Raw genomic sequence first — 26063 nt, 5'->3', positions numbered from 1 at the left:
GGGTAAGAAAAGGATAGTTGCATGGAAAACACATTTTGCCCTTTGCTATATCTGAGCCTTCCCATTCTCAGCAACCTAAAAACTTCCCAGGCCTTACCTAAAATGCTTATTGCCTTCCTCTTTTGCTGTTCAAAATAATTCATCCTTCAGGATCCAGCCCAAGTCCCACTTTCAATTTAGTCTGCTTTTACAAATGTTTATTGTACATTGTTCCAGATAACATAATAAAGGAGAAATACACCTTCCCCCAGGGAGCTTAGCATCTAGTAGAAACCGGTAACAACTTCCTTTATTCTCACAGTACTTATCACTTTTTTGCTTCTACTATGTATATTTTGTCATCTGACCTTCATGTAAGTTCCTTAGTGGTAGACCTTGTTGGTTGCTGCTTTTCATCATTTGATACTAATTAGCACCCACACCAGAATTTTACTACCCTTATCCGTGAACTGGAACAATTTCATCCATGTGTAATTTTAGAAAGTCAACTGTTATAGTAATCTTTAGGCTAATTCCCTTTTGTCTAAATTAGTAATTATTTGAAAAGTAGTTTGAAACTCTTTTAAAGTTCATAAAATACATGGGAATTATTTTTAAAAGTATCTATTTTTTCCTTCTGGCCTTGATTTCATCTGTGAGTGAATACATGAGGCTTAGGTAAAACTTAGGAGGTAGAGAATAACGGGAGAAATATTGGCTTTAGCTAACTTCACTTTAAAATGTTTTTCAATGGATGAAACAGCATTCCATCATATTACTTTGTGTCATCAACAACAATTAGCATTTATTAAATATATAAAACAGTGCCTTGAATATTGTGTAATATTGTAGAATAATAGGTGTAATATTGGTAGAATGAACTTGAATATTTTTGTTTGGTATAGGGAAATGTAGTTTAAAAAGAGTAGGCATCAGCACAGGCTTCCTTTGGATAGCTTTAGTTTTTAAGAGCTCGATACTCCAAAGCATTCTCAAAACAGTCTTACAAATTATTCAAAATCCAAAGAAACAGAATCACTACAGGCTGGGCTCAGTGGCTCATGCCTGTAATCCCAGTCCTTTGGGAGGCTGAGGCAGGCAGATCACTTGAGGTCAAGAGTTCATGACCAGCCTGGCCAACCTGGTGAAACCCCATCTCTGCTAAAATACAAAAATTAGCCAGGCGTGGTGGCGCGTGCCTGTAATCCCAGCTACTGGAGAGGCCGAGGCAGGAGAACCACTTGAACCTAGGAGGTAGAGGTTGTAGTGAGCTGAGATGGCACCACAGCGCTCCAGCCTGGGCAACAGAGTGAAACCCCATCTCAAAACAGAAACAACAAAACAAAACCCCAAACTTTCTATAAATTAAAAAGATTTTTTGCCTATTCTGCTATGTAAATGTAAATTACAATTTTAATGTCTGTTATACCATAGCACATTAGTTTTAGATTAAATGACACTCTGTGGTTGAAAATTTTATGTGCATTTATGCATTTTATAGTACACTGGGACCCCTTATACTACCAAAATTGGTTATATATATATTATGTATTCAAATTACAGAGGCTTATTCTTGTGACTTTGCCTTTGTGACTTGCAATTATCATGTGTATAATTTGTTGGATGTCAGATTTAGTAGTTAAGAAGGTAACTCCTAAATTATAACATGGTTTTTGTTTGAGTACCGGCATCTTTATTTACTATCCCTGTGACCATAGACAAGTCATTTAACTGCTTTGGGCCTTAGATTCTTCATCTCTGAAATAGGGAGCAAAATACTGATTAAACCAGTATTCTTATGAGGATTCAATGAGGTGAAATATGATGTATATGAAAGCCATTTGTAAACTGCAAAGGACTTTGTAGATAAAAGGTATTTATTATTTATGATATCTTAAGAAAATTAGTTTCCAGGATCTTATTGCAGTAGTAATTTTTTTTTACTACTTTTACATACCCCTAATATTTCAACTAATTAGCTTTGGTTTAGAGCTTTGTTAAATGCTGAATTACAACAAATTATCTTTTATGTGTTCTGTGTATGTTCTTGAAAACATGCATGTGATGTGCTGATTACCATTCAGCAACTGGCTCTCTGGAGCAAAAAATGTCCCAATTTGTAGCATTTGCTGTTTTCCATGTTGTAGATACTTCTACCATAGCCAGTTCCAAATCACCAGTATGCTGTCATTGAATGCAGAATTGGAAAAAGATGTGTATATATCAGCTCTTGTGAGTTTGTTGGATCTGACTGCAGCACACACTGAACTAAGACATAGTCAGGTTTTGTTTGTTTGTTTCGAGACAGAGTCTTGCTCTGTCTCTTGTTTGTTTTGAGACAGTCTTGCTCTGTCACCCAGGCTGAAGTGCAGTGGTGCAGTCTCAGCTCACTGCAACCTCTGCCTCCTGGGTTCACGTGATTTTCCTGCCTCAGCCTCCTGAGTAGCTGGGACTACAGGTGCATGCCACCACACCCAGCTAATTTTTGTATTTTTAGTAGAGATGGGGTTTCACCATGTTGGCCAGATGGTCTTGATTTCTTGACCTCATGATCCTCCTGCCTTAGCCTCCCAAAGTGGTGGAATTACAGGCGTGAGCCACCACGCCTGGCCACAGTCAGTTTTTAGATGTATAAGCATACAGAAGTCATCATCAATCAGGGAGACTTTTGAATTGTTTTATATTTCAAAAACACTTAAGAACCTTTTTATAACTGTCTGTGAATGCCAGGAATCTGAAGTCAGACCTGGATTCTAATACTGCCTCTGCACTTACTAGCTGTGTGACCTTAGGCAAATCAGATTATCTTTTTTGGGGGGCAGGGGATGGAGTCTCACTCTGTCACCCAGGCTGGAGTACAGTGGTGTGATCTTGGCTCACTGCAACCTCCACCTCCTGGGTTCAAGCAGTTCTCCTGCCTCAGCCTCCCAAGTAGCTGGGATTACAGTCGTGCACCACCATGCCCAGCTAATTTTTGTATTTTTAGTAGAGATGGTGTTTCACCATGTTGTGCAGGCGGTCTCTAACTCCTGACCTCAGGTGATCCGCCCACCTCGGCCTCCCAAAGTGCTGGGATTATAGGCGTAAGCCACCACGCCAGCCCAGAATATCTTTAAGCTTCAATTTCTTCATCAGTAAAACCGGCACAATAATAGTATCTACTTCTGATGGTAGATAATAAAGGTAAATGAAATAATTCCTTTCTGGCACCTGGTGTAGACCTCTGGTTAAAAAGGGAGGAAAAGGATTGCTTTATAAGGTCAGCAGCTATTGTTGTCAACCTTGCATGGTTCTAATAATGCATGTCAAACTGAATTTTACACTTGATCTTAGCCAAAAGGGCGAGAAACGATCAAACTGAATTTTATGTTAATTTATTTTATTTTTTTAGCTGACATGGGTTTTGCCAGATTATTCAATTCTCCTCTAAAGCCACTAGCAGATTTGGATCCAGTAGTTGTGACATTTTGGTATCGGGCTCCAGAACTTTTGCTTGGTGCAAGGCATTATACAAAGGCCATTGGTAAGTTGGTCTAAAATGATTTACTATCTTGGCATCTAACGATCATAAATATAAAATGGTATAATAATAAAGCTACTTGATAAAAACCATTTTATACATTTTTGTAAAAGTCCTATTGTCTTCTGTATTCCTAGATTTCTGGTAGATTTGTATTCTTAACTGTATAGGAGAATATGGTTATTTTAAAAGAAGAAAGCGTTTTCTTTCAGAGAATAGAGGTATCAGTATCTGATCCTGTTGAGTTGCTATGGAAACAATAACATGCACATTTTATTTTGTACTTAGTAGCTGTTGATCAGAAGAACTGGAGAGAAGTTTAGAATTGTTTTCTTCACAAAATGAAAAACAAAAACAGGAGTAGTGCAGTATTGGAAAGAACCCCTTCTATTTGGGGAAAAGTTAGTCACATCGTTTAAGCAAGAAGCAATATAACTAATCTTTCTGTCTTGCCATTACGGTTATGAGAATGGCAGTTTCTCCATTAAGGTAGGAAATAGAGTCTGGGTAGATTAGCTGTGCTCAGCATCTTGCCATCTCATCAAGTCAAAAAAAAACTGAGTAAGAAAATCTGTTGTAAACACACTCTCTGTAGGATTTAAAGTCTGCCTCAGAACAGTGGCTTCAGAGATTTGCTACCTGGTGACTGCAGTATCCTCAGACGGCCCAGCTGCAAATGGAGGGAGTCATTAGGAGCTGACCCTCCTCAAACCTAGAGATTTCTTTAAAGGAAGGAAAAGAAGAGAGTAGGGCAGAGTACACTGTAGCTGTTAGAAGGGCTAGTTCTACAAGGTATCCAAATTTCCTAAGTATATTTCTTTAAATTTTCCTTATTGAATTTTCTGTTTACTGGCATTAGTTGCATATCAGTTTTGGCTACCTTTAGCTGCTTTTGTTGAATTCTATTTAATAAAGGCACTGCAAGTATAAAGTTATTAAAAATAGACAAGCACAATCCTTTCTCTGCTAAACAAGCTTATGAAAAACCTGGTGACATCCAAAGAGCTGCAAAGGAAATTCTCACATTTGGAAAGATTAGACCGATAATTAGCCTACTCATGGGTTAAAGAAAGAAAACAAAAATTAAAATATAGTAAGTCCTCATTCATCAAGACGTCTGATTTCTGCAAAACTCAGACACCAGAGCACATTTAGATTTTGTCCAGAGACAGAGACTCTAGTACAGTGCTGGGACATTGTAAATTACTGATAAATGCTGCTGAATAGTTTTGTTAAATTAGTGAAAAATCCTCTGAGTAGACTGGTATGTGTTTGACAGTAGAGGAATGTGAGAGTGACATCAGACCCCTACCTGTGCAGCTGGGCCTCTGGTAAGGCAGCAGAGCAGAGGCTACCAAGGCCAGGTGTCATCAGTGGGCAATGGCAGCTGTCTGCAAAAGGTGAGGAAAGAACTACGGACAGCAATGGAAGGGATGGCATGGCCCTGAGAGTGAGGAGCTAACACCAGAGCCTGCCTGTGTACATTCTAACCAGTGATTTTTACTATGGAGCTGTATTTCTGAGACTTTTAGAATTGTAAGTTTGTTTTTTCTGTCATTTAGGTCTCTCCTTACCCACTGTTGAAAACAGTCAAATCCCTTAAACAACCTCAGAAGGAACCAGAGGATAGGAAGAGACTGAAAGTAAGCCAGGGAAGGAAAGAGTGTTAGTTGAAAGTAACAGGTGATGCCTTAGAACAGGTTAATGACAGATAACCCAGGGCACGAGGAAGGGAGAAGAGGATGCAGTCTCCGCAGAAATCCATATGCCTTAGGCTTAATCCAAACACCAGGACAGTCTATATCTAGAAGGGAGATTTCCATTAGGAAAAGGCACATTCAGTCAAAACCTTCTGTTAAGCTAAATGACTCTCCACCAATGTCTGTCCCACTCTCAGAGAATCTAACACAGCAGGTCCATGCCCTTAGGTAGGTGATTCTGTTGTGCGTGACCCATATACTTTGAGAGCCCACACTCTGAGAAGCACAGTTTTATGAGTATTTTCTGATTTACTTTTCTCTTGTTGAAATGAAAATAGATGCTTTTTTAAAATAAATGTATTGGATATGAATTGAAAACCAATTATACTTCTTATTCCTCAGGGTAAGGAAAAATGAAATTGAATTTTAACTGGCTTGTAACTTACTTGCTCAGTAAATGAAATTTACCACTTAAAGATAAAAACATAATCACTAATTTCTAATTTTAGTCAGTTCCTAATTACCCATTCTGGATAGAAGGTAGGAGAAAGTTAAGACAGAAAGAAAGAATAATGCCCAAATCAGATATCTTAGGGCTTCAAATATGTTAATAGCAGACATTTATAGGTACATACTTACTCACTTTTTCATACTCTTCTCCATACATGGTCCATGTTAGAAATGAGTACTTAGGGACGGGCAAGGTGCCTCACACCTGTAATCCCAGCACTTTGGGAGACCAAGGCAGATGGATCACTTGAGGTCAGGAGTTCAAGACCAGCCTGGCCAATGTGGTGAATTCCTGTCTCTACCAAAAATACAAAAATTAGCCAGGCGTGGTGGCACACACCTGTAATCCCAGTACTCAGGAGGCTGAGGTGAGAGAACTGCTTGAATCCAGGAGGCAGAGGTTGCAGTGAGCCGATAGCGCACCACTGCCCACCTGCCTGGGTGACAGGGCAAGTCTCTGTCGAAAAAAGAAATGAGTACTTTGATTCAGGGCATAGAAAAAAGAGAGTTTGATTATTTGATATCAGTGGAGGTTTATGGAGTGACATTTAGTGGGGGAGGGGAGTGGCAGTGATGGTGGCAGCAGTGTTGGAGTGGGTGTGTGTATGTGTGTGTCAGGAGAACAAGTCATTGATAGAGGAAAGAAACCTGAAAAGTAGCTACAGATGGTGCAGGAGCCAGATGGCCTTTTGACATTGCAGCCTAATAGGAGGCAGAAACCCTTTGAATTTATTGCCACCTGCTATCTGAGGTTTCTTATCTTAGCAGTTCACTGGGAACTCAAGACCCTGGCTCTTGTCCTTTGGATGGAGGACAAACCAGGAATTGGCGTGACCAGGCGTATGCAGTAGTAGTCCTGGTAGACTGCATAGTAGAGGCGGTAATGAGGAAGAGAGATGGGACCATCAGAGGCAGCCATATCAGGGGGAAGAGTGACAACCAATATGACTTGAGAGAGAGAGAAGAATTCAGAAATGGACACTGAGCAGTATTATTCTTCTACTCTGTAGTGAGGATTACATTGTGTTTTATAGCCTCTTATGGTGGCAGGCAATGGTGTAATTAAAAAATGGTTGTTGAAGGAATATGTTTCCATTATCCAAAAGGCTAAATTATGTGGAAGGAAACTGTACCTGAATGTGGTCAAATAAGTAAGGCATTACTGTATGGATTTTTCCATTTGGCAATTCGTTTCAGGAGAGAGCATTCTGATATGTCTTCTAGCTAATGGATATACAGTAGTCCTCACTTATCAGGTGGGAATATGTTCCAAGACCCCCCGAGGGGATGCCTGAAACTGCAGATAGCACCAAACCCTGTATATAGTGTTTCTTTGATCTGATAACCCAGACGACCACTAAGTGACTAACCAGCAGGTAGTGAGTATACAGTGTGGATGAACAGAGGGATGATTCACATCCCGGGAAGATGGAGAGAATAGCATGAAATTTCATCACACTGCTCAGAATGGTACACAATTTAAAACTTATAAATTGTTTATTTCTGGAATTTTCCATTTAGTATTTTCGAACTGCAGTGGTTGACTGCAGGTAACTGAAACTGGAAGGCAAAAACTTGGATGAGGAAGGAATAGTGTAATTAACCTTTTTCCTTGTTTAGCTCATCGCAGAATGTGATTCCCATATTTAATAGGCTACTAAACACAGTACTTTTTTATCTCTGTACCATAGTTTTTTGTTTTTTCCGAGATGGTGTTTTGCTCTGTCGCCCAGGCTGGAGTGCAGTGGTGTGATCTTGAGTCGCTGCAACCTCCGCCCCCTGGGTTCAAGGGATTCTCTTGCTTCAACCTCCCAAGTAGCTGAGACTACAGGCGTACATCACCACACCTGGCTAATTTTTGTATTTTTAGTAGAGATGGGGTTTCATCATGTTGGCCAGGATGGCCTTGAACTCCTGGCCTCAAGCGATCCACCCACCTTGGCCTCCCAAAGTGCTGGGATTACAGGTGTGAGCCACCGTGCCCAACCTATACCATAGTTTTTGAATTTTTATCTTTTATTTTATTTATTTATTTATTTATTTATTTGAGATGGAGTTTCTCTCTTGTTGCCCAGGCTGGAGTGCAGTGGCGCGATCTCCGCTCACTACAACTTCCACCTCCCAGGTTCAAACAATTCTCCTGCCTCAGCCTTCCAAGTAGCTGGGATTACAGGCATGGGCCACCACGCTCAGCTAATTTTGTGTTTTTAGGAGAGGCAAGGTTTTACCATGTTGGTCAGAACTCCTGACCTCAGGTTATCTGCCTGCCTCAGCCTCCCAAAGTGCTGGGATTACAGGCGTGAGCCACCACACACAGACTGTCTTCTTTTTAAAAAATATTTACTAAATGGCATTTAAGTGGGCAAGTCTCACAAAAGTTAATTCACTTATACATCTGTCAAAGCATTGTGAATATAATATTGTAGTCTCAGAATATAAGCTGCAGTCTTTCAGTGTGTAAATTTTAATAGAATAATCTATGACTGGTGATTTTAGATAGTTAATAAAACTTCTAAAGATGCCTAACTTTATCCTGAGGGGTGGGGTGGATGTGGGGTAGCATATAAGTGAATATGTTTAAGTAAGATCTATGTCATGCAGTACTATATATAGTATTATTTATGAGCTTCTAGAGCAATTTGTTGAAAAAGCTGAAGCTAGTAGTCTTTGAGACAAAAGTTTTTTCCCCAATTCTTTTTATTTTATTTTATTTTTTGAGACAGAGGCTTGCTTGCTCTGTTGCCCAGGGTGGAGTGTAGTGGTGCAATCTGAGCTCACTGCAACCTCTGCCTCCTGGATTCAAGTGATTCTTCTGCATCTACCTCCTGAGTACTGGGACTACAGGCGCATGCCACCACACCTGGCTAAGTTTTTGTATTTTTAATAGAGATAGGGTTTCGCCATGTTGGTCAGGATGGTCTCGAACTCCTGACCTCAAGTGATCCACTCACCTCGGCCTCCCAAAGTGCTGGGATTACAGGCATGAGCCACCGCGCCCATCCTCCCCAGTTCTTTTATATGGTCTATACTGTCTGTCGAGACTCAAAACTTGTAAATTCTGCTCTATCATTATACATTGGATGGCTTTAAAAGAATTACATCACTATGTCTGATGATGATATTATTTCAGTATATCAGATCTGAGTACTATGCCTGGTATTAGATTATCAATTGAATACTTTAATGATTAAATTATTCACAGTGGTTAGATATGGTGAGACCTTGTCTCTATAAAACAACTAAAAACTTAGCCAAGTACAGTGGCACACACCCATAGTCTCAACTACTCTGGAGGCTGAGGCAGGAGGATTGCTTGAGCCCAGGAGTTTAAGGCTTCAGGGAGCCATGATTACAGCACTGTACTCCAGCCTGGGTGACAGAGACCCCAAAAACAACAACAAAAAAAGTGGTTAGAAAGACCTTTGCCTAAATCTAAAGAATTTGTTTTTTGCTAAATTGACTTACCCTGTTTATTGTCATCAGAAAATTTACAAGTAAATGTCTTTTTATTATTTGGCTTTCAATCTGTTACATGATGATATAGTTATTTCATGTCTCATATATATATACACACACACACATATGTATACATACATATATACACACACATACCCACACATATGTTAAAATACAAAGTACAATAATGTTTTCTTAATGCACTTATTGTACTTTGTATATTGATTTACTGAAAAGTATTTTTATAAGTAGGCTGGGATTATATCTGGGAATTATAACCAAGGAAATATATACAAAAACTTATGTTTCTTCTTTCCTAGATATATGGGCAATAGGTTGTATATTTGCTGAATTGTTGACTTCAGAACCTATTTTTCACTGTCGTCAGGAAGATATAAAAACAAGCAATCCATTTCATCATGATCAACTGGATCGGATATTTAGTGTCATGGGGTTTCCTGCAGGTAATTTATTTTCCTTTTTAAAGTCGTATTTTGAGTCATATTTCAAAATCATTTCTTCTCAAAAGCAAAATTTAATGTATATTTATAAACTGACATAATTGGGAGATTTTAAATTAACACATTATTTTCTATAACAATATTTAATTTTTTTGTAAGATAAAGACTGGGAAGATATTAGAAAGATGCCAGAATATCCCACACTTCAAAAAGACTTTAGAAGAACAACGTAAGTAATTCCACACAGTCCTAGTCTTTTTGTGCTGCTGTAAAAAAATACCTTAGACTGGGTAATTTATAAACAACAGGAATTTGTTTTCTCCCAGGCCTTGAGGCTGGACAATCCAAGGTCAAGGCACTGGCATGTTTGGAGTCCCGTGAAGGTTGTTTTCTGCTTCCAAGGTGGTGCCTTGTTGCTGTGTCCTCACATAGATAGAAGGGCAAAAAGGGGCAGATGCTGTGTGATGCCTCTTTTACAAGGCATTAGTCCCACTCCTGAAAGCAAAGCCCTCGATTCTGGAAGGCCTTATCTTCTAACACTGTTGCATTGGGAATTAAGTTTCAACAACATGAATTTTGGAGGGGACATAAACATTCAAACCATAGTGCACATTAATTATAGGTAGTAATTTCAATGAGAATAGTTAATCTTTTTAAAAAACATATGTAGATTGTTATTTAAACTAGAAACTGAGATTTTAGCATACTAATTATGCCTGTGATTTACAAAAGGTATTCCAGATACCATTAACGTATATAGTTCAGGTTTAGGCTGCAGTATTAAAGACTTTTAAGAATGTAAGGGTCAATGGGTAGTTTATGTCTGTTATGTTTTAGCATGAATAAAGGTCTCCGTTCAAGGCCACAGCTGTGGTTTTATTTTTTCTGAGTAATGACTGGTAACTGATATGCTGGACTAGGAAACCTGGAAGGCTGGCAGAAGGAAGAACATGTGGCTTGGAATATGAGTAAAACAAACTGATGAAGGCATTTACTTTGAGCAGAAATGAGATTAAGGGTGATGGCATGTGAGGTGTTTGTTATAAATATGCACACCTACCGAAAATTGTGGAAGAGCTTCTCTATTGGCAACTTACCAGGAAAATTTTAGGACAGGATGGCTTATAGGAACAAAAGCAGACATCATTAAGAGAAATAGAGATTGGCATTGATCATTTCTGACCCCTTTTTCTCACAATCCTTGGTGAGGTCCTTTGCCTGTATCCATCTCTCAAGGACAGTGCTAATATCAAGGTTCTATCCTGGGCCCTCTTCTCACTCTGGATACTTTCCCAGTCAGATGTCATGATTTTGATGGCCACAATTCACCATCCATTATGTGGATAACTCCCAATATGTATCTTACTCCGTTCACTTTTCCAAGTTTCAAAATCATTTATCTAATTGCCTTATGGAATCCCAACCTGAATGTTCTATAAATTCTTTAAACACCCAAAACCAAACTAGTTATTTTCATTTAACATTGTATGGTACCTTGTTGGCAAGGGTACAGTAAAATGGACATTCCGGCCAGGCACAGTGGCTCACTCATGCCTTTACTCCCCACACTTTGGGAGGCTGAGTCGGGAAGATCTCGAGCCCAGGAGTTTGAAACTAGCCTGGGCAACATAGTTAGACCCTATCTCTATTTTTATTTTTTAAAAATTATTACTCATATGCTACTGGAGAGAATGAGTACTTCTCAAATTTCAGTGTACCTACAAACCACCTGGAGACCTTGTTAAAAATGTAGATTCTAAGTCAGAATCAGGGGTGAGGACTAAGAACCTTCATTTCTAATGCAGGCTCTCAGGTGATGCCCAGGTTGCTGGTAAAGGCTACATTTGTGTAGTGAGATTCTAGAGCACCTAAAAAAGACTTTAAAATGTGCATGCCCTTTGACCTGATAATTCCTGGAATTTATCCTGTGGAAGTAATCAGAGCTGCCACAAATAGATGAGTACTTCTTATATACCAGGGTGGTGCTAAACCCTTTACCGACATTTTTTCCTAAGATCTTCCTAGCAAATCTATAGGGTAGGTATAATTACAGTTTCCACTTTTCAGATTCGGAACCTAAGGCTTTCACAGAGGTTAACTAACTTGCCCAAGATCACACAATTGGTGAATGACTGAATCAGGGTCTAGGAGGGGTCTCTGAGTCTCATCCGCTAGGCAGTGTCGGCTCCCTGCCATGCGTATCAGATTTAGCTACAACGACTTGTATGCCACAGTTATTATGAAACGAGTAATACCCGTACCAGTAGGAGATAGGCAGCCACTCAATAAGTTTGAAGAGTATTTGACAAGGGAAAATGTTTATGGAACAATATTAAATAAAAAGCTAAGACAATTTTTATAGTAGGATTCCAATTTTATAAAAACAAAGCAAAAATTCCTGTGTTTATACCATGTATGTATATGCCACACACACACACAACGCCAAAGGGACATTATAAAAATTTTGTCAGTGGTTTTTTGGCCACGGAGTGGCTTGATTGTGATTTTAATTTTCTTCCTTATACTTTCTATATTCTGTAATTCTTTTTATCATGAACATATATTAACTATTTTTAGACCTTTTTAATTTGAAATATTTCATATGTAGGAAATAATATATAATGAAAAAACATATAGTATATTTAGAATAATAAAATGAATACCCCTTTGCTCACCTCTGAACCTAAGAATTAGAACATCACTAAGATTACTAAAGTACTCTGTGTGCCCCATCTCCCTATCCACCTCCCTCCCAGAGGATAGACTCTGAGTGTTCTGCGTTTGAGTTTATCATCCCACAGTTTTTATTAGAGTTCTAGTCCACATGTTTATGTAACTCTAAAAATATTGTTCAATTTATTGTCTTTCAACTTTTTATAAATGGTAACATATTATGTATTTTCTTCTGCAACTTGCTTTTTCTCCTCACTTAACCTCGCATATTCGTTTTTACTGTTGTATAACATTCCATTCTGTGTATATATAAAAACGTACCCATTTTTCAGTTGATGGACATTTGGGTTGTCTATATATATATATGACCATTACTAAAATGCTGCTAAGAACATTTTTATCCATGTATCCTGATATACATGTGCAAAAGCATCCTTTGACTCAGGTTTGTGCCTAGAAATGGAGTTGATGGGTCATAGGCTATACACATTTTCAACACTAATGGTTAATGCATAACTGTTTTCCGAAGGGATTGTAACAGTGTAAACTCTCATGTTATGTGTGACATTTCCTATTTCTTCACACATTTGCTAATATTTGGTAATGTGTTCCTTCTTAATCAGAAAAAACAATGTCTTAAACACATACCTTATAGGAAAGCCAATCTTGGAGCTTGTCATTAAAAAATATCAATTGGATGAGCGTTCCCAGTGACGTGTGACTGTGTGTGTCCTTGCAGGTATGCCAACAGTAGCCTCATAAAGTACATGGAGAAACACAAGGTCAAGCCCGACAGCAAAGTGTTCCTCTTGGTAGGTGCTTCTCTCCCAGACTGAAATCTGATTCTCAGCACAACTCTCGCCTTCTGTTCACTCAGCTGTTCCTCCTCTTTAGAAACAAAAGAAATTGTTGGATGCTGGGGCAAAATTAAATATTTTTTGTTGAGATGTCACCCTTGTCTTTCAGCCTTCACTTTAAATGATTTATCAGCAGAAAATGAACTTTAAAAGGGCTTTAAGGCTGATGATTTCTGCCAGTTTCACATAAAAGTATGTAGTATGCTTAATCTGCAGTGAGGTATACAAAATGTATTTTATATTAATCCTGTTACACAGGAATACAAAAGGCAAGGCGTTGACTTGTAAACAACCTTTTCATGTGCTCTGCATTTCCTGTGTGTCACTCTAGCTTCAGAAACTCCTGACCATGGATCCAACCAAGAGAATTACCTCGGAGCAAGCTCTGCAGGATCCCTATTTTCAGGAGGACCCTTTGCCAACATTAGAGTATGTGTCCCGTCTTTTCTGTGTCCTTTGCTCCAGGCTGAGGAGGTGGCGTGGTGTTTGAAAGCAAGGGAAGCACTTGCTACTGAAGTATTTAACTTTTTCAGTGATGCCACCTAAAGACTGCTCAAGAGAAAGCTTCCACATTTTGAAACAGGCAAAGCTGTAGAGAGGTATGAATGAAAACAAGTATTTTAGGAACGACCATTTGTCAGTTTTACGATGAAAACTAAAGCTGAGAACAGGTAAGACCTTCACAGACCAATTGGCCGGATCAGAAATTCAGCCAAACCAGCAGGTAACAGAAGTTAATCTGTCTTCCAGAGCACTACAAAACCCCTCTACTCCTCCATCCTTTTTACCCCCAAGTATAGACTTTGTGTTTTCATCTATAAGAGGTGCAGTTTTTCTTAAGGCAAATACAAATTAATTTATTTTTGGTGCTAATGAAGTTAGTATAGAGAAACTTCTATGTCCTGTGTGTCAGTTAGCTAGCAGCAGTCAAGATTTGAACACTAGCCACAGATGAAGAGTAGGAAATAAGTGAAGAAAAACAAATTGGAATTTTAAATTAACAAGGTAAGGATATTACAGATTTTAGATCATGATATGTTTTTTTCTTTTTAATGATTTTTAGTGTATTTGCCGGCTGCCAGATTCCATACCCCAAACGAGAATTCCTTAATGAAGATGATCCTGAAGAAAAAGGTGACAAGGTATAAACTGCATTGTATACTTTCACTTCCAAAGAGTGAGGGAGGCAAAAAGATAGCTTAGGTATCATTCCATAATTCCTATATGTTTAACCACCTTTTCTAATATTTAATTAAATTTGAATGTGTCTTATTTTCTGTGGAAGTTTGGGGATTGTAAAGGTACCTTGAAGTTTGAAGTATGACCAGCTCACAGATACCTGAGCTTCCGGTGTATGTCACAGCCAGTTCTACTCCCGGATTCCCACTTCTTGCTCTTTCTGTTTGTTTGGTGTCACTGCCACCCCTTTATGCAGGCTGGCTTTTGCTAGCATCACTCTGTTCTTTTTTCTTAACTGGATATATTGGCTTACTCTCCAGACTGCTCTGCCTTTCCAGAATCATGATTGCAAAGATTTCTTATAGCTGTTTTAATGAGCTATAAGAAAGGTATTTCTGATGTGCCTGTGGCCTTCAGTGAGATGTCTGTGACTGATTTGGAGGATCACTGTGGAGTCTAAATGAACTTCATTGAGAGTCCTGTTTGGGGCTTGGTGCCTTGCCCTTTGGGAACACTGTGTTCCCTGGCTGCTCCATTCTCCGGTCCTCCCCATCACTCTAGTGTCCCACATAGATTGCTCCCCCAGGTTGGTCAGCAGCCGCATGTGCATATCGAATAATTAAAGAAAGTTCCTGTTAATTTGGTTTCATACCAAGCTTGCTTTTTTCCCCTTAAAAGAATCAGCAACAGCAGCAGAACCAGCATCAGCAGCCCACAGCCCCTCCACAGCAGGCAGCAGCCCCTCCACAGGCGCCCCCGCCACAGCAGAACAGCACCCAGACCAACGGGACTGCAGGTGGGGCTGGGGCCGGGGTCGGGGGCACCGGAGCAGGGTTGCAGCACAGCCAGGACTCCGGCCTGAACCAGGTGCCCCCAAACAAGAAGCCACGGCTAGGGCCTTCAGGCGCAAACTCAGGCGGACCTGTGATGCCCTCGGATTATCAGGTACTCCCTGAATGTCTAATGTTCATATGCTTTATGAAGTGGGGAAAAGATTTATCCTAGATCCTTTTAGAGTTAGGTAACACTTAACTCTTACATTTGTGCAACCTGTACAATCCTGTTTCTAGGGCATTCTATGAAGAGGAAGATTTTCATCATATTTCATGTAATTGTAAAATATCTCATATTCTGATTTGTTTATCCTGACACCCTGAGGAGAGGAAGGTAGGGAGGCCAGTGCCCCCATCCTTAAAAAAAATTTCATCATTTTACCCTTACAGCTGCCTTAGCAGTTTTGGCATATCCGAAAAAGATACATAGATAAGCAATTGAAAAGGGGAAGGGAGTGGTGTCTTACTTTGGACAAAATTAATTGCATTCTTCAGAAAGATATGCTCTTCCTGGGAGGAAGTAGCTACATAGATAAAGAAGAGAAGGGGGCTAAGACTGAGGCTTCTCTGAAATAACTGTTAAGTCTCTTTAGAAATAATTTTGAGACTAGAAAATACTTTTTGTTATGCAGATAAAAAGAGAACACCAATTGCAGTACTAATTCAGGAAATTAGAGGAGCTAAGTCTAAGGATTGGTATTTGGAGAGAGGTAAAAATACCCGTTGTGATAACCATAGGACATTTTGGAAAAAACGTTTTTTTCAAGGTAGTAACAAGTTAAGAAAACATCTAGGAAGAAGGGAAAACTTAAGTTGTTGTTGTTTTTGTTGTTGGTTTTTTTGTTTGTTGGTTTTAAGTTTGGAACCACAGTCCCTCTGGGAACTCTTGCAGATGAGTGCATAGGATAGAGATAATAGGAAACAAAACCTCTGGCAAGGGAACCAGAAACTCACTGCTAAGGAACTGCAATAAAGAGGAACTTTAACAAGAAAGACATACAAATAGCTGCATAAACTGCCTTTCCATTTTGAAGAGCTCAACAAACTAATGTGTTTCCACACAACTACTTCTCTGAAAAACTTCTCTTCAGAATATCCCTGCAAGCAGAAGAGTACACAATACTTCCACTTGGTTCCAATTTAACAAATTGAGGCTTCAGTTTGATCTACTAAAAACAGCTTGCCAGCTGGGTAGTAGCACGAGCATATTTGAATTTTGTTATAAAATCTGTCTCCCCCGCCCCGCCAGTTATATGAGCAGCAAATACTATATACTGGTTCATCTTTGTGTCTCTGATTGAATTATACTAACCTGTGTTAAAAAATAATAATTTGCCTAAACACTTGTTAAAGTTGGTAAGGCAGACTTTATTCGAGGCGGGGCCACGGCAGTGCATAGAGGGACCACTGCAAGAGGGGCTGGCAGTTGGGGAGGAAGACTGGACTCAATTCAGACTCCCACATGACAAGTGGAGATGTATAACCAAAGAGCAGGGTGGGGATCAGTGGATGGAAAGTTACTGATCCCCACCCTGCTCTGAAGGGAGGCCTGGGTGATAAGCTCTTAAAGGTGGGGGATTTTTGCCAAGCCAACTTAGCAAGATTCTTGCTCTAACAGGATTCTCCAAAGACAGAGGAAAGCCCAAGGTCAGGCCTAGTCAAGCAGAAGCCTCACATAGCTCCATCCAACACTACCCTGTAAAACCTCCCTACAGCGCCTTTGCAGACAGCCCCTCCCCCACTGTGCTGCCCCAGGCAACACCATGTTCTCAGACCTTCTGTAATAAACCTGCTTTCTTACCCAAAACCCTCTTGGTAAAAACCTTGACCTCCCGAGAGGAGCCTGACTACAGCTTTTGTCAAAGGAAAGAGTCTTTGTCACCCAATTATAGTCAATTATAGACAGATTACTGTATTTCTTTTTTTTTTTTTTCCAAATTCAAACATTCTTTGAAATGCTTTTCTATGTCCATATTGTTCTGTTTACTTAAAAATAAACCTTTCATAGCTGGGTCCTGATGTCTGTGGAAAAAAATAATAAACCTTCCAACATATCTATTAAATGAATAGATACCTCAACTATTTAATTGGAGAGGCTGGCATGAGGAGCAGCCAGGTGTCCCATTACACAGAACTTGCAACTCATACTACCATCTAGGAGCCACGGGAAAAACTTTCTTTTCACCCTCTGCAAGTTCGCTGAAAAATCAGCTCACAAAAGGCAGGTTAATTGGAGAAAATATCATGGGTGCGACTAGCTAGGGCCAGTGTCTCAGGCAGTCAAGGTTTTTTAACAAGACAGTTCTGGGTAAAGAAAGGCAGATTTATTACAGAAGGTATGAAAACATGTTGTTGCAACAGACAGCACAGCAGAGGAGGGGCTGTCTGCAAAGAGCAGGGGCTGGAAGGAAGTTTACAGGGTCTTGTAGGAGGGAGCTGTGTGCCAAATGAGGTCATCGTGCCCACCAGTTGTTTGTGACTAGCAGTGTCTCAGAACAATTGTTCATTGTTTTTCCCAGCCTGGAGCCCCTTCCTCCTTACTGCTTACTTACCAGGACAGAAAGGCATACAAACTTGATACCAGCGGGCTGAGGGAGGTCCCCAAATGCTGGTGGGACCTCAACCCCCACCCCTGTGTCCAGGCTTCTAACACCATCGGGAAAAGGAATTAAAGGATGAGTCAAAAATAGCAAAAGTATGGAGATTTATTGCAGAGAGAAAAGTACACGACTCAAGAAAGGGGAGTGTGGGTATACTCAAGAGAGAATCTGGCAGGGGACAGTGGCTCATGCCTGTAATCCCAACACTTTGGGAGGCCGAGGTGGGTAGATCACCTGAGGTCAGGAGTTCAAGACCATCCTGGCCAACATGGCAAAACCTCGTCTCTCCTAAAAATATAAAAATTAGCCAGTTGTGGTGGTGCAAGCCTGTAATCCCGGCTACTTGGGAGGCTGAAGCAGGAGAATTGCTTGAACCTGGAAGGCAGAGGTTGCAGTGAGCCAAGATCGCGCCACTGCACTCCAGCCTGGGTGACAGAGTGAGACTCCATCTCAAAAAAATAAATAAATAGAGAGTCATGCAGTCTGGTTTGGGTTTCTATCTTTATGGGTTTCTTTAACCAAAGGGTGGAATATTCATGAAAATTTCTGGAAAATGGTGGAGATTTCTTGGAACTGTGGTGCCACCCATTTTTATGCCAAATGTGGGTGTTCTCGGAACTGTCATGGCGCTGGTGAGTGTGTGATTTAGTATGTTAATGGGCATATAATGATGTCCTAGGTTTTGAAGCAGAAATTCAAAGTGTGTTTCATGTAGTCGTTTTTGTTTGTTTGTTTGTTTGGTTTTTTTTTTGAGACAGAGTCTCACTGTGTCGCCCAGGCTGGAGTGCAGTTACACGATCTTGGCTCACTACAACCCCCACCTCCCGGGTTCAAGTGATTCTTATGCCTCAGCCTCCCGAGTAGCTGAGACTACAGGCACTCACCACCACTCCTGGCTAATTTGTGTGCGTGTGTATGTGTGTTTGTGTTTGTGTATATTTTTTAAAAGTAAAGACAGGGTTTCGCCATGTTGGTCAGGCTAGTCTCAAACTCCTGACCTCAAGTCATCCACCTTTCTTGGCCTCCTAAAGTATTGGGATTACAGACATGAGCCACTGTGCCCGGCCAGAAATTGTCCATTTTTTTATGGTTTAGGGTCAACAGAGTGTGGACAGCCATGTAGAAACATGATTGGACAGAAAGGGTATGATCTGATACTAATAGACTGAGCAGGGAAACCCAGCACGGCCTGTCTGGATTCCTGTTGGCCTCACTGAGCACGCATTCCTGCCTGCGGGTGTGGGGCAGGACCCCTCTGGAACAGGAGTCTCATGACCTACAGTCAGACAAGGTGTGCCAGACCATTTTTTACGGCCAGTTTTTACACAGAAGGGTGGGGGGAAGTTAGAGTAATATTTTTAGGTTTCACAGCTGGTGTTGGGGAAGTGGGGTTCTGGTTTCTATGGCCTGCTTTAGGGAAGGGGAATTCTAATTTCTATGGCTGGCTCTGGGGAGAATTGGACTGTGAGACAAGAGGGCACAAAAAGGTCAGAGAAAAACTTTTGCTCCTGAGGCCTTCGTTTTGGGGTATTGTTTTCTGCACCCCAACAGTTCCATTAGTAGAGTTTCAAGGCTTTTGGGCTGCTTCATCAATGTATTGTAAGCAAGTACAGTTAGCCCTTTGAAAAGCAGAACATTGGCTTATTTTCTGTCTAAAAAACCCCTTGTCATTAAAAAAGCTATGTAACAGCACATTAGGTTCTTACATGTTTACATTATATTTTATGGCAAAATTGCCCCAAATAACGTGAGTTGAAATAACATTTTTCATAATAAACTTCAAAATAAAACATGTAATTAAAATCTGGAATTTTTAAAGACTTCTGTAACCAACATAACTATTCAGTTGTGTAACTTAGGAAGGAGCAAAACTAAGGTGTTCTTTTTGTTTGTTTTGGTTTTTTTTTTTTTTTTTTTTTTGAGATGGAGTCTCCCTTTGTCACCCAGGCTGGAGTGCAGTGGTGCCAATCTTGACTCACTACAACCTCTGCCTCCTGGGTTCAAGCGATTCTCCTGCCTCAGCCTCCTGAGTAGCTAGAACTATAGGGACCCACCACCACGCCCGGCTAATTTTTATATTTTTAGTGGAGATGGGGTTTCACCATGTTGGCCAGACTGGTCTTGAACTCCTGACCTCAGGTGATCTGCCCCGCTCAGCCTCCCAAAGTGCTGGGATTACAGGTGTGAGCCACTGTGCCCAGCCAAAACTGAGTTGTTTTTAACCAAAACTACCTTAGTGCCCTGTTATTTTGGACCAGATGTTCCAAGTCCAGTTTGGCAGCCTTTGAGCACTGAACAGGAGGACCTTGCTGATCTGTTCTTTCCTAAACCCCAGTGCCACCTCAAGATCATTTACATTTTTAACTCAAAGTGTAACTGCCCGACAGGTTCTTCTTGCCCGCTGCCCAGATAGAGCCAATTTATCAAGACGGGAATTTCAATAGAGAAAGAGTTTAATACACATAGGGCCAGCTAAATGGGACATCAGAGTTTTATTATCAGCCTCCTCAAAAATTTGGAGGCTAGGATTTTTCAAAGATACTCTGGTGGGCAGGGGTCTAGGGATGAATACTGCTGCTTGGTTGGGGATGCAATGAAAGGGGTATGAAAAATGGCCTTCCTCCACTGCTGGGTGGAGGCCACAGGATTGGGAGAGTCATGAGTCTCAGTCTGGGTGGAGTCATCTGAAATGCAAAAGTCTGAAAAAACATCTGAAAAGGCTGACAATAGTGATGTTATTTACAGGAGTAATTGGGGAGTAGCCAGTTGACCTCCAGAACAATGACTGGTAATTGTTTAACTACACCTTCATCTTAGCAGAATTCAGGCCTTTCTCATAATCCTAAACTTGTGGCCTTTTAGTAGTTTTATAAAGGCAGTTTAGTTTTGGGATGGGCTGTTGTCATTTAAACTATAAACTAAATTTCTCCCAAAGTTAGCTTGGCCCATGCCCAGGAATGACCAAGAACAGTTTGGAGGTTAAAGGCAAGATGGAGTTGGTTAGATCAGATCTCTTTCACTGTCATAATTTTCTCACTGTTTCATTTTTGCTAAGGAAGTTTCAATTACATATATTATTTATTACATATATTCTTTCCCACTTTGCTCACAAGAAAAACCAGCCTTCTGAATATAGCCAAAGATACTACTTCCAGCTTTGCTTATCTCTTACATACTGTTCTTATTCTATAGATGATTTTTCCTTTTACACATTTTTTTTTTATATTTGCCTTAGGTACTATGAAGATGAAGGTTTCATTTAATGTAATAAAAATACATTGAATTGAAATGCATTTTTTGTCTTCTCTTGAGGACAATCATATATGACAATTGCTCTATTCTAAATGTTACCTGAAGTTTATAAAACCCATGTTGCTGCCATACCCCAGCTAACCTTGCCTTACTTTGTCCTGTAGGTAGAACTCCTGATGCCCCTAGCTTCTACCTCTGAGAACCCTTTGCTTTAAAATAATGGTTTCTTAATCACAGCTTTGTTGTTTATGTTTAATTTAATTTAATTTAATTTAGGAGAGCTAAATAATTAAACATGAGGCCAAAGTACATAAGAAAGTGGCAGTCTTTTATTGCAAATATGCGCACACTCTCAGGCGAGGTTCTCTGGTCCTCAGGTGTGGGGGGCCAGGGAAGTCGCGCTGGCGCTCTTGGGTGAGGTTCTCCGGTCCACGAATGCGGGGGCCGAAGAAGTCACGCTAGCTCCTGCCGGCGGTGGACTTTTATGCATTGGTACTGGAAGCGGGGGGCAGTGGGCGGGATAAGGGCGTGATAGGGGCGTCTCCATAGGCGTGGCTGGGTAAGTTTCAATTTCTTCGGATTGACGTCACCTGGTGCATGCTCAGTTGATCTGCATCTTCCTGGGCGCGGGCTGCATTTTCCCATGCACGGGAAAGTTGGTGAGGAAGAACGCGGAAGCAACATGGATTGTGCCTTCTTGTTCACCTTCCTCCATCTTGTCCTTTCTCCCTCACCCAAACAGTCCAACCTCTTATTGATTATAAGAATTTGGGGCGCCGTTGTCTGTCTGGCTGCTTCCTGCTGTTGAGGGGCATAGTTAGGGTCTGAGGTTGGCAGTTGGGTGTAGGGATGCAGGAGCATTTGGTTGAAGGTGACTTGGGTGATCTCTTGGACCTTGGCTTGGAGAAATTTTATTAGAATGGGAGCAAGACATAACATAAGACAGAGGATTAGTATGGGAATTAGGAATGGAAGCATCTGCTGTACTACAGGCAGCAGCCATACCGGTGGCCCCGGGGTTAAGGGGCGTTAAATTGTTGAAGCTCCTTTTTGATTTTGTTTAATGTTTGGACATTGGTGTCAACCAGGCCTGATTCATTTACGTGGTAGCAACACTCCTCTCCTAGGAAGAGGCACGTTCCTCCTTTTTCAGCAGTAAGAAGATCTAATGCCTGTCTATTTTGTGCTGCTACCTGGGCCACTGAGGTAATCTGATGTTGTAAAGAGGCTAAGCTTTCAGCTGAAGCCTCTATGGCTGCCTGGACCTGACTGGAGAGGGTCTGTGTAGATTGAATCGAGTGGGTGAGGGCCCCTGTTCCAAGTCCTGAGGCTACTAGGGACGATGCTAGGGAAACCCTGATAATTACACCAAAAGTAGCCTCCAACGGGGGCCGTCTGGGTCCTGCTGGGAGCTTGAGTGCAATCCCACCACGAAGAGTTAGGAGTAGAGAAGCAAAAAGGAAGGGTTTGACTCTGTGGATTACGGTACAATGGGACTTGAGGCGAGGATGTTGCTTGAGAGGAGCTGGTAGAGTCAGTGGTGATACTGAAAGCGGTTGGTAGCGGGACTGCCACTAAGGGAGCTTTTCCGAGTGCAGCGCAAAGGAAGCAGTGGGAGAGGTTCCTTACTCCAGCAGCCTGGGTTAAGTCCCTGCGAATAAGTATTAGCCATGAGAATGGGTCCTCCTTGTTAGGGGGACTTGGGGAGCTTAACAGCTTCTGTATTTTCTGTTCATGAGATTTTACAACAGAGGTTAAATTTTGTAGGGCCTGTACACTCTTAGGAAGATGTACTTGTTTACTTTTAGGGAGGTGTACTTGTTGCACGTATACTCTATTTGGAGGGTTGCGGTGGGATATGAGGACCAAGATGTTGCATATAGTCCACCTTTAACTCTCTGAGCCTACCGGGGGTCCCAGGGATCCTTAATATTAAGAATGTATCCTCCTGATGTTCTGTTTCTTACAAAAGGTCGATCATTGGGGATGCAAATGCCATTTGCACCCATTAAACCTATCTCATGCATGTTGCAATAGTTGTAAGGACACCCCAGGTTGGTCTCTTGCCAGTCATATTTACACTTATATTCAGTTTGGTCGTACAAGAAACATATGACTGGGCGGTCGTAGTTGCCGACAGAACTCAGGTGAAAGTTAAGGAGGAGGGCAGCTTGGCAGCCCTGGGGGGAGCAATCTGCAGTACCTTGCGTTTGTGAGTGAGCCTGGTTGTCAGTAGACCAGGTTTCAGTTACAGAAAATCTCCATACAAATTTAGGATTAGTAAGGCTAGCAGGAATAATTAGAGTGAACCATAATAGTGGTAACAAAGGTGTAGAGGGTAAGTTCAACATTGCTGAAATCATAAAGGGCACCTTGCCAAGCTAGGTCTTCTATGAGAGTAAAAAGTCGGGAAACCCAGTGGTCGGGGAAAGGGTCGGGAAGGAAGGTTTCTAGAGGGTCTATGAGGGGAAATTCAGTTAAGTTGAGATGGAGAATAGTGAGAAAGCAGGAGAATTTGAGGAGGGTGTTGATCCTTGAGTAGAACCTGGTCACCTGGAGAAAGGGAAGGGGAATAGATGTTTTGAGTTAGGTTAAGATGTCTCGTCCCAAGAGGGGGGTGGGACAAGAGGGCATGATGAAGAAAGAGTGGGCAAAGCATGCATAGTCCGGGCAGTAAGTTAACATTGGGGTCTGGCGAGGGTTAGACGGTTTACCATCTACCCCAACTACTGAGATAGTGGATGGCTGGCTAGGACCTCCATAGGTTGGCAAAACAGAATAGGTAGCCTCCGTATTGATGAGAAAAGAAATTGGCTTACCCGCTATCTGTAGAGTTACCCTAGGGTTGGCGAGGGTGACTGGGGTCTCCGAGTGTAGTCACCGTCAGTCGTCGTCCAGGTGTAGGAGCTGGAAGTAGCCTTCCGGCCTTTGAGGAGAGGCACCACGTTGAGGCGCAATGCCTGCCCTGCTGGCGGGGCAATCAGACTTCCAATGTCCTTCCTGTTGGCAGGTTGGGCACGGCATGGTAGGCAGGCGAGGATTTGGACACCTTTTTGCCCAATGCCCAGTTGTGCCACACTTAAAGCATGGACCAGACGGAGTGGCCGGCTTGGCCTGGGGACACTGGTTTGCCCAGTGTCCTGGGTCTCCACATTTATAGCAGGAGCCCTTAAGAGACTTATCTTTGGTTTTCCCTGCCGGCAAAGTGGGCAACGCAGGTTGGAGGGCAGCCACTAAAGCTTGTGCCTGAAGGGCGGCCTTCTGTTCTACTCTGGCTTGTCGAAGAGCCTCAGCTGTTTCTTCTCTAGAGTTAAAAACTTTGAAAGCTAGCTTGACTAAGTCCTGAATGGGGGTTTGAGGTCCATCCTCTATCTTTTTCAATTTTTTTTTCGGATGTCAGGGGCCGACTGGGAAATAAAATAACTGGCAAGGACAGTAGCTCCTGCCAGAGAGGTAGGATCCAGTCGGGTAAATTGGACAAGTGCCTCTGTAAGGCGATTTAAAAAGGAGGCAGGATTTTCCTCTGAGTATTGAATAACCTCCCGTAACTTATTAAAATTTACTATTTTGTTAGAGGCTGCCTGCATGCCAGCTAAGAGGCATTGTATCATAAGGTCTCTTCTGCGATGCCCGGGTTGTTGAGGTTGGTAGTCCCATTCAGGATCTGTAGATGGGACAGCTTGTTCGCCTACTGGGCTGGCAGGGTCAGTTAAGTGTAACTGGTCTGCATGCTGCCTGGCGGCTGCAAGAATGCGCTCTCTTTCCTCTGGGTTAAGAGTGGAAGTAAGAATGACATGTAAGTCATGCCAGGTAAGGTCATATGCCTGGCCTAGGTATCGAAACTCTTTGGAATATTGGGTGGGGTTGGCTGAGAAGTCGCCGAGTCGTTCTTCAATTTTGGAAAGGTCAGCCAGGGAAAAGGAGATGTGGACTCTAACCACGCCCTCAGCTCCAGCAACTTCTTGGAGGGGGGCCAACAAACTAGCAGGGGGGGTTGGAACAGACTGACCAGTAGGGTAGGTTAAGACAGGCTGACTGGTAGAGGGGGTTGGGGCAGGCTGACTGGTAGAGGGCTGACTAGTGGGGGCCGCTACCGCGGTCTTGGAGCGAGTGTGGGCGGAAATGGGAGAGGTAAGAGGAGTGGGTGAGGGAGGGGCGGTAGGAGGAGCATAGGGAGGGGGTTGGTAGGTCGGGAACGTCGGCCCCATCTGAGATGGAAGTAGAATCTTCCTCCGCTTGTGGTGTGGGGGCCAAGGGCTGGGTTTTAGCTAACAAGACCTGGGCCATTGAACACTGGGCACACAGGTCTGGGCGAGAGCGCAAGTCCTAAAAGCCTTGGACATAGATAATCTCTGACCACTTTCCAAGCCTTTGGCAGAAATTAGAGAGATCTAATAGAATGTTATAGTCAAGTGTGCCGTCTGGTGGCCATTGAGACTGGTTGTCTAATTTATACTGCGGCCATGCCACAGTGGAGAGGAAAATTAGCCGCTTTCGTTTTAAATCTTGAGCTAAATGTAAGGCTTCCAAGTTTTGGAGGAGACACCTTAAGGGGGTGTTCCTAGGGATTTTGGATTGTGAGGTTCCCATTGTTTAACCACCAGAAATGGAAACCGACCTCACGCAGTGGCAAAGCGTCCTTTGCCGCTGCTAGAGACCGGGGGCTCCTGGAGCCACTAACAGAGAATTGAGGAACTTCAAGACGGACGTGTCCGGGTTGAAGGCCTCACTGCGCCACAGGGTGGCTACGTCCTTGGGTGTGCGCATGACTCCAGGCCAAGGACACGGAAACGGACGGAGATGGTTAACAAAGGGGAGTACTCACCGAAGAAGAAATGCTCAGAGCGGCACCAGTGGAAAGCTGGAACACTTGTTCGGTGTTGGTGGCTGGTTGGGTTGGGAGCCGGTTCGCTGGGGAGGAGGTTCCTCAGACCCCTAGGGGATGTTGAGGAAGGGTCTCTTCCCGGGTCGGGTTTCGGCACCAGCTGTTTTGTTTAATTTAATTTAATTTAGGAGAGCTAAGTAATTAAACATGAGGCCAAA

At 42.0% G+C, this 26063-nt stretch overlaps 1 protein-coding gene and 1 long non-coding RNA gene across 19 annotated transcripts in view; one reads left to right on the top strand and one right to left on the bottom strand.

Annotated features, from left to right (window-relative positions):
* The window catches only part of CDK19 (cyclin dependent kinase 19), a 216999-nt gene that overhangs the window by 185378 nt on the left and 5558 nt on the right, over positions 1-26063 (top strand). For 11 of the 17 annotated variants that reach the window (XM_074036891.1, XM_074036886.1, XM_074036890.1 and 8 more), the window contains 7 exons: positions 3371-3502; positions 9486-9629; positions 9786-9855; positions 13039-13111; positions 13488-13585; positions 14220-14298; positions 15014-15280. In XM_074036891.1, the coding sequence (XP_073892992.1) occupies positions 3376-3502; positions 9486-9629; positions 9786-9855; positions 13039-13111; positions 13488-13585; positions 14220-14298; positions 15014-15280 (858 nt within the window). In that variant the 5' untranslated portion in view covers positions 3371-3375. Of the gene's footprint in view, positions 1-3370; positions 3503-9485; positions 9630-9785; positions 9856-13038; positions 13112-13487; positions 13586-13689; positions 14299-15013; positions 15281-26063 lie in introns of all 17 variants that reach the window. The other 6 variants (XM_074036894.1, XM_005551587.4, XM_074036885.1 and 3 more) reach the window with 2 other exon arrangements.
* Positions 21763-25953, bottom strand: LOC123573059 (uncharacterized). 2 transcript variants are annotated; one of them, XR_010586195.1, is made up of 3 exons: positions 25846-25953; positions 23840-24020; positions 21763-21919 (listed from the first exon to the last, which is right to left on the bottom strand). It is a non-coding gene; the product is annotated as an uncharacterized lncRNA (long non-coding RNA). The 2 variants fall into 2 exon arrangements; XR_010586196.1 differs by lacking the exon at positions 21763-21919 and adding an exon at positions 23436-23573.

Source organism: Macaca fascicularis, chromosome 4 (assembly GCF_037993035.2).
Source record: "Macaca fascicularis isolate 582-1 chromosome 4, T2T-MFA8v1.1".
NCBI classification, from domain to species: domain Eukaryota; kingdom Metazoa; phylum Chordata; class Mammalia; order Primates; family Cercopithecidae; genus Macaca; species Macaca fascicularis.
Note: the sequence above shows the minus strand (reverse complement) of the source record. Positions and strands in the feature narration are given on the sequence as shown.